Below are 17,055 nucleotides of genomic sequence, written 5' to 3' on the forward strand. Positions count from 1 at the left end.
AACCTATTGATTTTCAAGGGGAATATTTACATTGCTGCCATTCTTGCACTGTTAATGGCACAAGCCTCAAACCTGGCACACTTGATCATTGGGTGACTGGAGTTCAATTTTAAAAAGGGGGGTGGAGCCACAAACAGCCAATTAGATTTGTTTCATTCCAATGCAAATTAGTGATGCCAAGCACTGCAAAGCTCACAAACGTGGTAATTGAGTAATTGATTAATTGTGTGTTAGGGTTAGAAAAATGGGCACAGCCAACACCAGCCAAATACATAAGCAGGCAACAGGGGGTCATAAGTGGACGGAGACAAATACAAATTTTACTAGGAAACTGTAAACTGCAGCCATTCTTACACTATTAATTGTAGGGTTCTCAAACTTTGCACAGTTGGTTACTGGGTGACTGGGATTAATATCCAGAAAAGTGGGTGGAGCCTACAAAAGCCAATCAAAAATTACCTATTGATTTTTCAGGGGAATATTTCATTGCTGCCATTCTTGCACTGTTAATGGCACAAGCCTTAAACCTGGTACAGTTGATCATTGGGTGACTGGGGTTTAAATTGACAACAGGGGGTGGAGCCACAAACAGACAATCTTATTTGTTTCATTTTAATGCAGGTTATGGATGCTAAAAACCGCAAAGCTCACAAACGTGGTCATTGAGTAATTGAGTAATTGTGTGTTACGGTTAGGAAAAGTGGGCGCAGCCAACTTCAGCCAAATACATAATCGGGCAATACCGGGTCATCAGTGGGTGGAGACAAATACACATTCCACTGAGAAAATGTAAACTGCAGCCATTCTTACACTGTTAATGGTAGGGTTTTCAAACTTTGCACTATTGGTCACTGGATGACTGGGATTAATATTCAGAAAAGTGGGTGGAGCCTACAAAAGCCAATGAAAATTCACCTATTGATTTTCAAGGGGAATATGTAATTGCTACCATTCTTGCACTGTTAATGGCACAAGCCTTAAACCTGGTACAGTTGGTCATTGGGTGACTGGGGTTTAGACAAAGGAGTGGAGCCACAAACAGCCAATCAAATTTGTTTAATCTCAATGCAAATTATTGATGCCAAAGATCGCAAAGGGCACAAACTTGGTCATTGAGTAATTGTGTGTTAGTGTTAGAAAAAGTAGGCGGAGCCAACACCAGCCAAATACATACCCGAACAATGTCAGGAAATCAGTGGGTGGAGAAAAATACAAGTTTCTATGGGAAAATGTAAACTGCAGCCATCCTTACACTGGTAATGGTAGGGTTCTCAAACTTTGCACAGTTGGTCACTGGGTGACTGGGATTAATATTTAGAAAGGTGGGTGGAGCCTACAAAAGCCACTCAAAATACACCTATTGATTTTTAAGGGGAATATTTAATTGCTGCCATTCTTGCACTGTTAATGGCACAAGCCTCTTGCACTGTTAATCACCTGTACCTGGTACACTTGGCCATTGGGTGATGTGGCTTCAAAGTCAGAAAAGGGGTGGAGCCACAGCCAATCAGATTTATTTTATTTCAATGCAAATTATTGATGCCAAAGACCGCAAAGCTGACAAACTTGGTCATTAAGTAATTAAGTAATTGTGTGTTAGGGTTAGGAAAGGGGGCGGGGCCAACACCAGCCAAGTACATACCTGGGTGTAATGGATAGCGGAGATAACAGCAAGCGGCATGGCGGCTATCTCCGTTTCGCAGCCGGCGGTTTCCTACAGCACAGTTACATGCTGGTGCTTTGCCTGGTCCTTCTATCGCTCATAGACTAAGGGCTACGCGTGTGCCGAGCGAAAGGACCTTTATGCATCTAGAAGGGGAGTCAGCTGATCACTCGGTCAGCTGACTCCAGCTATGCTTTGGATTGGCTGAGTGACTGGGGCGGTGCTATAGAGCGCGTTTAGTATATATAGAACCTGACTGTCAGTTGTTCCGCGTCTGCTGTTGCATATGCTACGTGTTAGCACTCAGACCTAGTCAGATCCCGAAGTGTGCTAGAACCAGCTGGAGCTGGGGATCCACACTTAGCCAGATTCTGTTGATAGCTTAAAGTACTAATTGACCACTACGCAAAGGAACATTATCCTTACTATACTCCATGTTGAATGTTGGACCATCAGACACAAAACTTCAGTACCAGCTTAACTGGGAAGACGATCTGAGTATCAGCTTAGACAACAGCCAGTGGTCGCAATGTTTTGACACACTTTCTAGAGGAAGTCTGTGTGTGGTACACATGGAGACCTCACTGCGTGTACTACATAGATCTTATTTGGTGCCCGAGCACCTTCATCAGATATATCAAAACAAATCAAAGTTGTGTTTTAGAGGCTGTTTGGTGTCAGGTTCAATGTGTCATACCTGGTGGTCCTGTCCAGTGGTGGCTGCACTTTGGAATAAAGTTATACGCAAAATTAATTCAACCCTTTCCATTCAGCTAGCATTAGATCCCGCTATTTGTCTCTTGGGACTGCATCCTGACGAAATTTCGTATGCTCAGCATAAGCTTATCCAACACATTATGAACACTGTTAAAACCTACATAGCATCTCAATGGCAGCGAAATACCTTGATCTTCCGCTGCGTCCTTGATCGCATCCATACTACAATGTTAAATGAAAAAATAAAAGTCAACCTGCTGGACAGGACTCATCAATTTGATAAGATCTGGTCACCCTGGATTCAGGTTACATCTTCCGCTACTGCCCAGGATTTATTAGACTCCTTTTAGAAACAGGGAAAAATGTAGGCCTCATACATACGGTACCATCAACATTATACTCTCCTATAAATCATAGCAATCTAAGTGGCACACTTCTCGGTTCGACACGGGTGTTTAGTTTTTAGTTTTAAGTTTTTCTTAGTTTTTATTTTTTCTTTCTTTTTAGTTTTCCATTTTTTCAGTTTTTGCTCTCATCTGTTTCCTCAAGGTTAGACTAGTTTCAACCTGCTTAAATATGTTCTAATCAGTGCTGGTCGTAATGGAAAAATCTACGCTTACGGATCATTACGCGTAATTTTACGCTATTACGCATTACGCAATTACGGTTACGGCGTAGAAAATAATCTACGGTACATCACTGTAATTACACGTAAACTTACGCAGTTACGCGTAAGGATACCGTAATGTAGGCGCTTACACTACGATGTTACGCGTAGTGCTGTAATACCCATGAATGCGTATTTTTTTACGCATACGGACGATATGTACGTAATAGCCGTCAATGTGACAGTTATTGCGTACATATCATTCGTATGCGTCAAAACGTACGCTTATATACTGAAGGGCTGGAGAAGATACTATTGGTTGCTTAGGATGTTGACTGATTGGCTACTCTTAGAAAAGGGGAGTTTTTACGTTAGTAATTACGCGTAAAATTACGCGTAAGTGTTCGTAAAATTACGCATACCTAGCAATTACAGTAGACAGTGTAATTACGATACCACTCTACTGCTTACGCGTAAATAATTACGCGTAAGTCCGTAATTTACGCGTAGAACTTACGCGTAAATTTACATTGAATTACGATGCGTAATTACGCTCATGCGTAATTTCGGCCCAGCACTGGCTCTAATATGCTAAATATGCCCTAGCATTATGACAAGCTACTCTTGACCTGAATCTATTATGAAACAGTACAATAAGTTGGCAAATTATTTTCCTGTAACCTTATACCAGCAATCAGTATGTAATTGAGAACTAGTTACATATGCTATTGTATGCTATCTTATTCTGACTACTGTATGCATTTGACTGTACTGATCTGAAATGTTCACCTTTTTTATTGTCTTTTATGAACAAAAATTGTCTTCAAATAAAAACCTATTGAAACTAAAGTACTAATTGAATTGTATTATTTGATATGACCTTCTGCTAGTTTGACTATTCTTCTGCTCTCTGATTCCGTACCTTTGCTTATCTGATATACGTTGCCGACTCTGCCTGAACTACTACTCTGATTTACTCTGTCTCTGTACCGTATCTGTCCGTGTGTTGCTGAACCTGCTTGTTTGACTCTTCTGCCTTCACCAGAGAGCTTAGTCCAGGTGAGGGACTCTCAGTTTAGTTATCACCTGCTCCTCAGGTAGATAGCTGCAGTATAGTCTGAATCACCTGCTCCTCAGGTAGATAGCTGCAGTATAGTCTGAATCACCTGCTCCTCAGGTAGATAGCTGCAGTATAGTCTGAATCACTTGCTCCTCAGGTTAATAGCTGCAGTACAGTCTTAGTCACCTGCTCCTCAGGTTGATAGCTGCAGTACAGTCTTAATCACCTGCTCCTCAGGTGACTAGCTAATACAGCACTGTCGGGATCTCCTGCTCCTCAGGGAATCACCTGCTGCAGTACAGTCTGAATCACTCGCTCCTCAAGTGATCACTCTACATTGTCTCACTGTGTATCATCCGCTCCTCGGGTGAAACTATCACTATTGCTCTGTGTCTCCAGCCTGCAGGGGTACTGATTACTGTGTTCCTTAGAGATACCCCCTGCTACCAGCTCCTCTGGGATAGTGGGTATCTCCATCAATATTTACTGTTGCACCAAAACACTATCTTACACCTGTGTGTCCTGTGTCTTGCTATACTTGTATTATTGGTGGTTCTGCAGATCACCACATAATCAGGTATAACATCTGTATTATTGGTGATACTGCAGATCACCAATAATCAGAAAATCTGTTTTTGCTGACACCAATCGTTACAGAACAGCAGACCAAACATTATGGACGCACTGTGCAGCCAAGTTGAAGTCCTGACCACATTGGTGAATAATCTCATCGAGGTGATTAATACCCAACAGACTCAGATCACACAACTGCGCAAAAGGTGGATCAGCGCAACACCAGGCCGCCTCCGAATGGCCTCCAATCAGAGATGCACTGAGGAACTACAAACACACCTTGAACCCAAACAGAAGCTCTGCATATACACCAAAAGCATGGCTGTTAAGTGGGAACAGCTGACCAAAACCAAATTAAATTAGTACATAGCAAGGAGATGAGCAGCGCTAGTTAAAAACAGACTAGTGCCTACCTGCAAAAGAGTGCAAGCCCCACTTGTGGGGTCGAATACACACCGAGCATACACATGACCTGTCTACCACTGGAGGATGTTGGTTTCCTGTAACAGCTTGCATGCAACCTATTAAGTACTCGTCCCTCCCACTGCGAAAAAGTCAATCCTCCATGGGAGGGGCCTAACACTAACTAAATCCTAACCTATGTATATGCATAGCCTGGGTGCGCTACCAAGTTAAATTGAAAAATCGAAAATTGCGCAAAAGGTGGATCAGTGCAACACCAGGCCGCCTCCGAATGGCCTCCAATCAGAGATGCGCTGAGCCCCCTCAGGAACTACAAACGCACCTTGAACCCAAACAGAAGCTCTGCATATACACCATATACACCCAGGCTATGCATATACATAGGTTAGGATTTAGTTAGTGTTAGGCCCCTCCCATGGAGGATTGACTTCTTCGCAGTGGGAGGGACGAGTACTTAATAGGTTGCATGCAAGCTGTTACAGGAAACCAACATCCTCCAGTGGTAGACAGGTCATGTGTATGCTCGGTGTGTATTCGACCCCACAAGTGGAGCTTGCACTCTTTTGCAGGTAGACACTAGTCTGTTTTTAAGTAGCGCTGCTCATCTCCTTGCTCAGATCACACAACTGTCTGGGACAGTACAGGAACTTCAAACGGCTGTTGATACAGTGCGATCCCCTCCAGTCATGGACCTTCACATGTCTGTACCTGAAAAGTTTTCTGGCCATAGATCTGACTTTTCAGAATTTCAGGAATCGTGGTCTTATTTTGAATTGAGGCCCAATCTGTCAGGATCTGAGAACCAGAGGGTAACATTCATAAAGACCCTTCTGTCAGGAGATTCACAAACATGGGCATATAGTCTGAATGCTGAGCATGAAGCGTTATCTTCAGTTCAGGAGTTTTTTAAAGCCATAGCCGTTATTTACGATGATCCGGATATTGCTACCACTGCTGAGCGGAAACTGAAGATGTTCAGGCAGGGTCGTAATCCGGTGGAGGTTTACGCCGCTGAGTTCAGGAAGTGGGCTGTGTCGGCTAGATGGGGAACATATGTATTGTTAGACAATTTCCTGTCAGGATTATTGGATGCAGTTTCTAATTTAATGTTAGGGCATCCTGAGCCTAAGTCTCTAGACCAGTGTTTCTCAACATTTTATTGGTATGTACCCCTATTAAAACCCTGTACTCGCCAAGTACCCCCTAGCATAGTAAACATTATCACAGGTACCCCTTGACAAATATATATTTAATCCTAGTACATGATACTTGGTTCCTAAACCATTTCCAAGCATTTACTCTTGCTTTTAATTAGCTAAAATACAAATCTGGTGTTGTTTAAATAAGATTTATAATTTTCTTAAACTCTAAATTTGTTGTTCTTGGTTAAGTATATCAAGCCTGAGTACCCCCTGGAACCATCATAAGTACCCCCTGGGGTACGCGTACCACACGTTGAGAACCTAGGCTCTAGACGAAGCAATTGTGTTGGCGGTACGGGTTGATCGCCGCCTTCGCTATCAGAGACAAATGATTGGGAAGAACGCTATAAGATCTGTTTCCTACGCCTCTTCTCCACCCTCGTCACCTCCAGACCAACCGATGCAGATCGGTCACTTGAGGCTAATAGTGTTGGGCGAACAGTGTTCGCCACTGTTCGGGTTCTGCAGAACATCACCCTGTTCGGGTGATGTTCGGGTTCGGCCGAACACCTGATGGTGTTCGGCCAAACTGTTCGGCCATATGGCCGAACTAAGAGCGCATGGCCGAACGTTACCCGAACGTTCGGCTAGCGCTGTGATTGGCCGAACGGGTCACGTGTAGTGTTGGGCGAACATCTAGATGTTCGGGTTCGGGCCGAACATGGCCGAACTCCGAACATAATGGAAGTCAATGGGGACCCGAACTTTCGTGCTTTGTAAAGCCTCCTTACATGCTACATACCCCAAATTTACAGGGTATGTGCACCTTGGGAGTGGGTACAAGAGGAAGTTTCAAAGGGAAAACTGTCTTTTAAATGCGGGAAATGTCTGTTTTCTTTGCACAGGTAACATGCTTTTTGTCGGCATGCAGTCATAAATGTAATACATATAAGAGGTTCCAGGAAAAGGGACCGGTAACGCTAACCCAGCAGCAGCACACGTGATGGAACAAGAGGAGGGTGGCGCAGGAGGAGAAGGCCACGCTTTGAGACACAACAACCCAGGCCTTGCATGAGGACAAGAAGCGTGCGGATAGCAATTTGCATTTTGTCGCCATGCAGTCATAAATGTAATACAGATGAGAGGTTCAATAAACAGGGACCGGAAACGCTAACCCATCACAGATGTTCATTGTTCATGTTACTTGGTTGGGGTCCGGGAGTGTTGCGTAGTCGTTTCCAATCCAGGATTGATTCATTTTAATTTGAGTCAGACGGTCTGCATTTTCTGTGGAGAGGCGGATACGCCGCCGATCTGTGACGATGCCTCCGGCAGCACTGAAACAGCGTTCCGACATAACGCTGGCTGCCGGGCAAGCCAGCACCTCTATTGCGTACATTGCCAGTTTGTGCCAGGTGTCTAGCTTCGATACCCAATAGTTGAAGGGTGCAGATGGATTGTTCAACACAGCTACGCCATCTGACATGTAGTCCTTGACCATCTTCTCCAGGCGATCGGTGTTGGAGGTGGATCTGCACGCTTGCTGTTCTGTGTGCTGCTGCATGGGTGTCAGAAAATTTTCCCACTCCAAGGACACTGCCGATACCATTCCCTTTTGGGCACTAGCTGCGGCTTGTGTTGTTTGCTGCCCTCCTGGTCGTCCTGGGTTTGCGGAAGTCAGTCTGTCGGCGTACAACTGGCTAGAGGAGGGGGAGGATGTCAATCTCCTCTCTAAAGTCTCCACAAGGGCCTGCTGGTATTCTTCCATTTTGACCTGTCTGGCTCTTTCTTCAAGCAGTTTTGGAACATTGTGTTTGTACCGTGGATCCAGAAGGGTATAAACCCAGTAATTGGTGTTGTCCAGAATGCGCACAATGCGTGGGTCGCGTTCAATGCAGTCCTAGGCCGAAGAGGTCATAGCCTAGGGTCACAAAACCTGTTTATTGGGCAATTTCAATGGTGGCGAGTCTGACGTACATAAATCGCAGCAATGGCCGTTAGCAACGTCTGAATCTCACGAAATGTCTCATGCAGGTAGAAGACATATTGTTAGACTTGGGCTCCAAAGATGGGTTCCCTACATCTCTGCAAACCAGAGTTACAGGGCTCCAAATTTGGTAAAATCCCCCATAGGCTTTCATTGGGCCTCCTATTTACAGTTCCAAAATCTCACATCTTTTCAAAGGGCAATTACTCAGCAGTGGCAAATTTTCTAGCATTGTAGGGACCCTTAGGGGGAACATGACTGGTGAGTTTCGGGCCCCTAGGCCGAAGAGGTCATAGCCTAGGGTCACAAAAACCTGTTTATTGGGGCTATTTCAATGGTAGTGATGGTGACGTACATAAATCGCAGCAATGGCCGTTAGCAAAGTCTGAATCTCACGAAATGTCTCATGCAGGTAGAAGACATATTGTTAGACTTGGATTCCAAAGATGGGGTCCCTACATCTCTGCAAACCAGAGTTACAGGGGTCCAAAATTGGTAAAATCCCCCATAGGATTTCATTGGCTCCCTATTTCACTTTCCAAAATCTCACATCTTTTCAAAGGGCAATGGCTCAGCAGTACCAAATTTTCTAGCATTGTAGGGACCCTTAGGGGGAACATGACTGGTGAGTTTCGGGCCCCTAGGCCGAAGAGGTCATAGCCTAGGGTCACAAAAACCTGTTTATTGGGGCTATTTCAATGGTAGTGATGGTGACGTACATAAATCGCAGCAATGGCCGTTAGCAAAGTCTGAATCTCACGAAATGTCTCATGCAGGTAGAAGACATATTGTTAGACTTGGATTCCAAAGATGGGGTCCCTACATCTCTGCAAACCAGAGTTACAGGGGTCCAAAATTGGTAAAATCCCCCATAGGATTTCATTGGCTCCCTATTTCACTTTCCAAAATCTCACATCTTTTCAAAGGGCAATGGCTCAGCAGTACCAAATTTTCTAGCATTGTAGGGACCCTTAGGGGGAACATGACTGGTGAGTTTCGGGCCCCTAGGCCGAAGAGGTCATAGCCTAGGGTCACAAAAACCTGTTTATTTGGGCTATTTCAATGGTAGTGATGGTGACGTACATAAATCGCAGCAATGGCCGTTAGCAAAGTCTGAATCTCACGAAATGTCTCATGCAGGTAGAAGACATATTGTTAGACTTGGATTCCAAAGATGGGGTCCCTACATCTCTGCAAACCAGAGTTACAGGGGTCCAAAATTGGTAAAATCCCCCATAGGATTTCATTGGCTCCCTATTTCACTTTCCAAAATCTCACATCTTTTCAAAGGGCAATGGCTCAGCAGTACCAAATTTTCTAGCATTGTAGGGACCCTTAGGGGGAACATGACTGGTGAGTTTCGGGCCCCTAGGCCGACGAGGTCATAGCCTAGGGTCACAAAAACCTGTTTATTGGGGCTATTTCAATGGTAGTGATGGTGACGTACATAAATCGCAGCAATGGCCGTTAGCAAAGTCTGAATCTCACGAAATGTCTCATGCAGGTAGAAGACATATTGTTAGACTTGGATTCCAAAGATGGGGTCCCTACATCTCTGCAAACCAGAGTTACAGGGGTCCAAAATTGGTAAAATCCCCCATAGGATTTCATTGGCTCCCTATTTCACTTTCCAAAATCTCACATCTTTTCAAAGGGCAATGGCTCAGCAGTACCAAATTTTCTAGCATTGTAGGGACCCTTAGGGGGAACATGACTGGTGAGTTTCGGGCCCCTAGGCCGACGAGGTCATAGCCTAGGGTCACAAAAACCTGTTTATTGGGGCTATTTCAATGGTAGTGATGGTGACGTACATAAATCGCAGCAATGGCCGTTAGCAAAATCTGAATCTCACGAAATGTCTCATGCAGGTAGAAGACATATTGTTAGACTTGGATTCCAAAGATGGGGTCCCTACATCTCTGCAAACCAGAGTTACAGGGGTCCAAAATTGGTAAAATCCCCCATAGGATTTCATTGGCTCCCTATTTCACTTTCCAAAATCTCACATCTTTTCAAAGGGCAATGGCTCAGCAGTACCAAATTTTCTAGCATTCCCCCATAGGCTTTCATTGGGCCTCCTATTTACCGTTCCAAAATCTCACACCATTTCAAAGGGCAATGGCTCAGCAGTGGCAAAACTCACCAGTCATGATCCCCCTAAGCGTCCCTACAATGCTAGAAAATTTGGTACTGCTGAGCCATTGCCCTTTGAAAAGATGTGAGATTTTGGAAAGTGAAATAGGGAGCCCATGAAATCCTATGGGGGATTTTACCAATTTTGGACCCCTGTAACTCTGGTTTGCAGAGATGTAGGGACCCCATCTTTGGAATCCAAGTCTAACAATATGTCTTCTACCTGCATGAGACATTTCGTGAGATTCAGACTTTGCTAACGGCCATTGCTGCGATTTATGTACGTCACCATCACTACCATTGAAATAGCCCCAATAAACAGGTTTTTGTGACCCTAGGCTATGACCTCTTCGGCCTAGGGGCCCGAAACTCACCAGTCATGTTCCCCCTAAGGGTCCCTACAATGCTAGAAAATTTGCCACTGCTGAGTAATTGCCCTTTGAAAAGATGTGAGATTTTGGAACTGTAAAAAGGAGGCCCAATGAAAGCCTATGGGGGATTTTACCAAATTTGGAGCCCTGTAACTCTGGTTTGCAGAGATGTAGGGAACCCATCTTTGGAGCCCAAGTCTAACAATATGTCTTCTACCTGCATGAGACATTTCGTAACGGCCATTGCTGCGATTTATGTACGTCAGACTCGCCACCATTGAAATTGCCCAATAAACAGGTTTTGTGACCCTAGGCTATGACCTCTTCGGCCTAGGACTGCATTGAACGCGACCCACGCATTGTGCGCATTCTGGACAACACCAATTACTGGGTTTATACCCTTCTGGATCCACGGTACAAACACAATGTTCCAAAACTGCTTGAAGAAAGAGCCAGACAGGTCAAAATGGAAGAATACCAGCAGGCCCTTGTGGAGACTTTAGAGAGGAGATTGACATCCTCCCCCTCCTCTAGCCAGTTGTACGCCGACAGACTGACTTCCGCAAACCCAGGACGACCAGGAGGGCAGCAAACAACACAAGCCGCAGCTAGTGCCCAAAAGGGAATGGTATCGGCAGTGTCCTTGGAGTGGGAAAATTTTCTGACACCCATGCAGCAGCACACAGAACAGCAAGCGTGCAGATCCACCTCCAACACCGATCGCCTGGAGAAGATGGTCAAGGACTACATGTCAGATGGCGTAGCTGTGTTGAACAATCCATCTGCACCCTTCAACTATTGGGTATCGAAGCTAGACACCTGGCACAAACTGGCAATGTACGCAATAGAGGTGCTGGCTTGCCCGGCAGCCAGCGTTATGTCGGAACGCTGTTTCAGTGCTGCCGGAGGCATCGTCACAGATCGGCGGCGTATCCGCCTCTCCACAGAAAATGCAGACCGTCTGACTCAAATTAAAATGAATCAATCCTGGATTGGAAACGACTACGCAACACTCCCGGACCCCAACCAAGTAGCATGAACAATGAACATCTGTGATGGGTTAGCGTTTCCGGTCCCTGTTTATTGTACCTCTCATCTGTATTACATTTATGACTGCATGGCGACAAAATGCAAATTGCTATCCGCACGCTTCTTGTCCTCATGCAAGGCCTGGGTTGTTGTGTCTCAAAGCGTGGCCTTCTCCTCCTGCGCCACCCTCCTCTTGTTCCATCACGTGTGCTGCTGCTGGGTTAGCGTTACCGGTCCCTTTTCCTGGAACCTCTTATATGTATTACATTTATGACTGCATGCCGACAAAAAGCATGTTACCTGTGCAAAGAAAACAGACATTTCCCGCATTTAAAAGACAGTTTTCCCTTTGAAACTTTAAAATCGATTTTCTCAAAAACTATAAGCTCTTTTTGCTAATTTTTTTTTTCCTCTTGTACCCACTCCCAAGGTGCACATACCCTGTAAATTTGGGGTATGTAGCATGTAAGGAGGCTTTACAAAGCACAAAAGTTCGGGTCCCCATTGACTTCCATTATGTTCGGAGTTCGGGTCGAACACCCGAACATCGCGGCCATGTTCGGCCTGTTCGGCCCGAACCCGAACATCTAGATGTTCGCCCAACACTACTTGAGGCTGACGCAAGTGGAAAAGAATCGCAGAAGGTCAGAAAGACTCTGTCTATACTGTGCTGAGGAGGGTCACATTGTCCAGAATTGACCTAAAAAGTCGGGAAACGCTGCCGCCTAGGTGTAGTCAGAGGTAATACCCTAGGCGAGCCGTTTCTACCTCTAAATAATAACCGTTTGCTCCTCCCCTGTTCCATCACTTGGGAGGGTCAGGCTACGGCCACAGAGGAATTCGTGGACTCGGGTTCTGCAGGCAATTTTATAGACTATGACTTTGTGAAAAAATTGGGCATTCCTTTGCTCCCGCTGGATCGTCAGATTTTGGTCACAGCAGTAGATGATTCTCCATTACAGTGTAGACAGCCTCTTTCTCAGACTCCCTCACTGCTGTATACTATAGGGGTGCTACATAAGGAGAATGTACAGTTCTTTGTCCTGCAGATGGCATCCTCTACCATTATCCTCGGTATGCCCTGGTTGCAACTACACTCCCCTCAGATTGACTGGGCGTCCGGTCAGCTACAGAGCTGGTCTACCTATTGTCATCATCATTGTCTGGGGAGAGTTGCTGTTTGTGCCACCAAGGTTCATGTCAAAGGGGTGCCAGTGCAGTATGCAGAATTTGCGGATGTTTTTTTCCCCAAATCAGCAGACAAACTCCCCCCTCACCGGAGTTTCGATTGTCCCATTGAGTTAAGATCAGGTTGTATGCCTCCTAGAGGCCATCTCTACAATTTGTCAGGACCAGAGAAGTTGGCTATGCAGGAGTATATTTAAGAAAATCTGGCCAAGGGCTTTATCCGTCCTTCTAGATCTCCAGCGGGAGCTGGGTGTAAGGGATAGCGGAGATACCGCCGCATGGACAAGCGGCATGGCGGAAATCTCAGCGTCTCAGCCGGTGGCTGCTGCCGCGCAGCAGCATGGGGCTGTCTTGCCTGGTCCTTCTAGTGCACACAAATGGAGATCTACGCGCACCAGGCGACAGGACCTTTATGCTGCTAGAAGGGGAGTCAGCTGATCATGCCGATCAGCGGACTCCAGTCATGATTCGGATTGGCTGAGTGTCTGGGGCGGCGCTGGTCAGCGCTGTTAGTATATATAGGACTTGTTGGTCACTTGCAAGTTGTCTGCTGTTGCGAACACATGCGTGTGAGCGCTCAGACCTGAGTCAGATCTGACAGTGTGTTAGAACTAGCCGAAGCTGGGAATTCACACTGAGTCAGATTCTTGTGATAGCCTTAAAGAGGATCTGTAACATCAAAAGATCCCATGGGGGGTACTCACCTCGGGTGGGGGAAGCCTCCGGATCCTAATGAGGCTTCCCACGCCGTCCTCTGTCCCACGGGGGTCTCGCTGCAGCCCTCCGTACAAGATGACATCATTATTTACCTTCCCGGCTCCTGCGCAGGCGCTCTGACGGCTGTTGGCTTCGAACTACACTGAAATACCCGATCGCCGTCGGGTCTGCTCCACTGTGCAGGCGCAGGTTTCCGGCGCCTGCGCAGTAGAGCGGACCCGACTGAAATCGGGTATTTCCGTGTAGTTCGGAGCGGGAAGCAGCCACAGCGCCCCCGCTGGAGCCAGCAAAGGTAAATATTGATTTTACAGTCGGGTCTGTCGCCGGCTGTTCGGAGGGCTGCAGCAAGACCCCCGTGGGACAGAGGACGGTGTGGGAAGCCTCATTAGGATCTGGAGGCTTCCCCCACCCGAGGTGAGTACCCCCCAGGGGATGTTTTTGAGGTTACAGAGTCTCTTTAAGTACTATTGTTTTCTACTATTTATCTATCAGACTAATTCCCAGGTGTTGATACTAAGGACCTCACACCTAAGACTAGGAATTGTTATATTGTGATTATCATCTTTCAGACTAGTTCCCAGGTGTTGAGACCAAGGACCTCACACCTAAGACTAGGATTGTGTTATATTACTGTCTACCCGTTATGACCTTTGGCTTTCCTGATTACTCTCCTGTTCTCTGATTCGGTACTTCCGCTCATCTGTCTACCTGTTGCCAACCTTGCCTGTACCTGGATACCGAATCAGCCTTACTCTTCTGTACTTTGTCTGTCCGTGTGTTGCCGACCTGGCCTGTCTGACCTTCCTGGATGTCACCTAGCCCTTGGGTGAAACAGCCTTACTGTACTCCTGTGACACCTGCTCTTCAGGTGTTTACTAGCTGTTATATCTGGCCTATGGTCACAAGCTCCTCTGGAGACTATCATACAGCACAGCTAGTGGGCTTCTACCTCTCTAAGGTCCACTGGCTGCAGTACAGTCTGATTCCCTGCCTCTCCGGGAATCTTTGGCTGCAGTACAGTCTGATTCCCTGCTCCTCAGGGAATCCCCAGTGGCAGTCCAATCCTCACTACTTCAATCCAGACAGTGGTCCCTACTCCTCAGGTACCCACTGGCTGCAGTACAGTCTGATTCCCTGTACCTCAGGGAATCCTTGGCTGCAGTAGTGTTTGTATATCTCGCTTCTCGGGAGATAACCTCTCCTATTACTGTTGCACAAAACACTACATATCATTGGGTGTCCTGTGTCTAGCTATACTGGTATTATTGTTGATTCTGCAGATCACCATATAATCGGGTATAGCATCTGTATTATTGGTGATACTGCAGATCACCAATAATCAGAAAAATCTGTGTTGCTGACACCAATCGTTACAGAACAGCAGATCAAAACAAAATGGACGCACTACACAGCCAAGTTGACAGTTTAGCCACTTTGGTGGATAATCTCATCAGAGTGCTCGATGGCCATCAGACTTAAATCACAGCTTTGTCTGGGTCAATCCAGGTTCTCCAAACGGCTGTGAATACAGTGCAATCCCCTCTAGTTACAGACCTTCGCATGTCTGTACCTGAAAAGTTTTCTGGACATAGATCTGACTTTCAGAACTTCAGAAATCGAGTGCTATCTTATTTTGAGTTGAGGCCTACTTTTTCAGGAACCGAGTCTTAGAGAGTTACGTTTATAAAGACCCTTTTGTCAGGAGATTCACAGACATGGGCATATAGTCTTCATGCAGAGCATGAAACTCTGACATCAGTTGAGGAATTTTTTAAAGCCATGGCCATTATATATGACGATCCGGATATTGCTTCCACGGCTGAATGGAAGCTTAAAACCCTGCGCCAGAGTTGGGATCCGGTAGAAGTTTACGCAGCAGAGTTCAGGAAGTGGGCTGTATCAGCTAGGTGGGGAACATATGCACTGTTAGACTGTTTTTTGTCAGGGTTATCTGATGCAGTTTCTGAATTGATGTTGGGACATCCCGAGCCTAAGTCCATTGATGAGGCAATCACTTTAACTGTCCAGGTAGATCGCCGCTTACGCTATCAAAAACAATCCCGGGGTAGAAATGCTGTAAGATTTGTCTCATATGCCTCCTCTCCACCATCGTCACCCCCGCCAGAGCCGATGCAAATCAGACACTCTAGATTGACGCAAGTGGAAAAGAATTGCAGGAAATCTGAAAAACTCTGTTTATACTGTGCTGAGGAGGGTCACAGGGTTCAGAATTGTCCTAAGAAGTCGGGAAACGTTGCCGCCTAGGTGTAGTCAGAGGTAATACCCTAGGCGAGCAGTCTTTACCTCTAAACAATAATCGTTTACTCCTTCCCTGTTCCATCACGTGGGAAGGTCAGACTGTCCCCACAGAAGCTTTTGTAGACTCCGGCTCTGCAGCCAATTTCATTGATTATGACTTTGCTAAGAAATTGGGAATTCCCTTACTTCCATTAGACCGACAGATTCTGGTTACTGCAGTCGACGACTCTCCATTACAGAGTAGACAACCTCTGTCCCAGACCCCATTGTTGGTGTGTAATGTAGGGGTATTACACAAAGAGAGTTTACAGTTCTTGGTCCTGCAGATGGCAACCTCTACCATTATTCTTGGTATGCCTTGGTTACAACTTCACTCTCCTCAGATTGACTGGGCTTCAGGTCAGCTAAAGAGCTGGTCGGCCCATTGTCATCATCATTGCTTAGAGAAAGTTGCTGTTTGCGCTACCAAGATTCAGGTTAAAGGTGTGCCAGTACAGTATGCGGAATTTGCTGATGTGTTCTGTCCCAAGTCTGCAGATAAACTTCCGCCTTACCGTAGTTTCGACTGTCCCATCGATTTAAGATCCAGTTGTATGCCTCCTAGGGGTCACCTTTATAATCTGTCAGGACCTGAGAAAGTGGCAATGCAGGATTACATCAAAGAGAATTTGGCCAAAGGCTTCATCCGCCCTTCTCGCTCTCCAGCCGTGGCCGGATTCTTTTTCGTACAGAAAAAAGGATGGAGATCTCCGACCCTGCATTGACTACCGAGGTTTGAATAAGATTACAGTAAAGAATCGTTACCCATTACCATTGATTGACGATCTATTCGCTCAGGTGACCAATGCCAGCATTTTTTCCAAACTGGATTTATGGGGTACATACAACCTGGTATGGATTAGAGATGGTGACAAATGCAGTGGCGTAGCTAAGGAGCTGTGGGCCCCGATGCAAGTTTTACAATGGGGCCCCCCCAAGCACTCTATACAGAACAATTGATAAGGTGCACCAAAACCTGCCAATGGCAACTACAGTGTCAGAGGTGCAAGAAAAGGATGGGGAACAGTTTGTTAAGGATTACCACTATTGAAAGTATCTATAGAAGTGATTATTATGAGCACAGGACCAATAGAGAGCTAATACTGTAGTTGAGGGAGGGCCCTTCGGGGCCCCTCTGGCCCAAGGG

At 46.0% G+C, this 17,055-nt stretch overlaps 1 protein-coding gene across 1 annotated transcript in view; it reads right to left on the reverse strand.

The window, feature by feature from the left end:
• Positions 1-16,443, reverse strand: part of LOC137546547 (vomeronasal type-2 receptor 26-like) — a 150,057-nt gene extending 133,614 nt beyond the window's left edge. Inside the window, exon 1 of the mRNA XM_068269191.1 lies at positions 16,424-16,443. Within this exon, the coding sequence (XP_068125292.1) occupies positions 16,424-16,443 (20 nt within the window). The remainder of the gene's footprint in view (positions 1-16,423) is intronic.
• Between the last annotated feature and the right edge of the window lie 612 nt (positions 16,444-17,055).

This window comes from Hyperolius riggenbachi, chromosome 1, assembly GCF_040937935.1.
Source record: "Hyperolius riggenbachi isolate aHypRig1 chromosome 1, aHypRig1.pri, whole genome shotgun sequence".
NCBI classification, from domain to species: Eukaryota; Metazoa; Chordata; class Amphibia; order Anura; family Hyperoliidae; genus Hyperolius; species Hyperolius riggenbachi.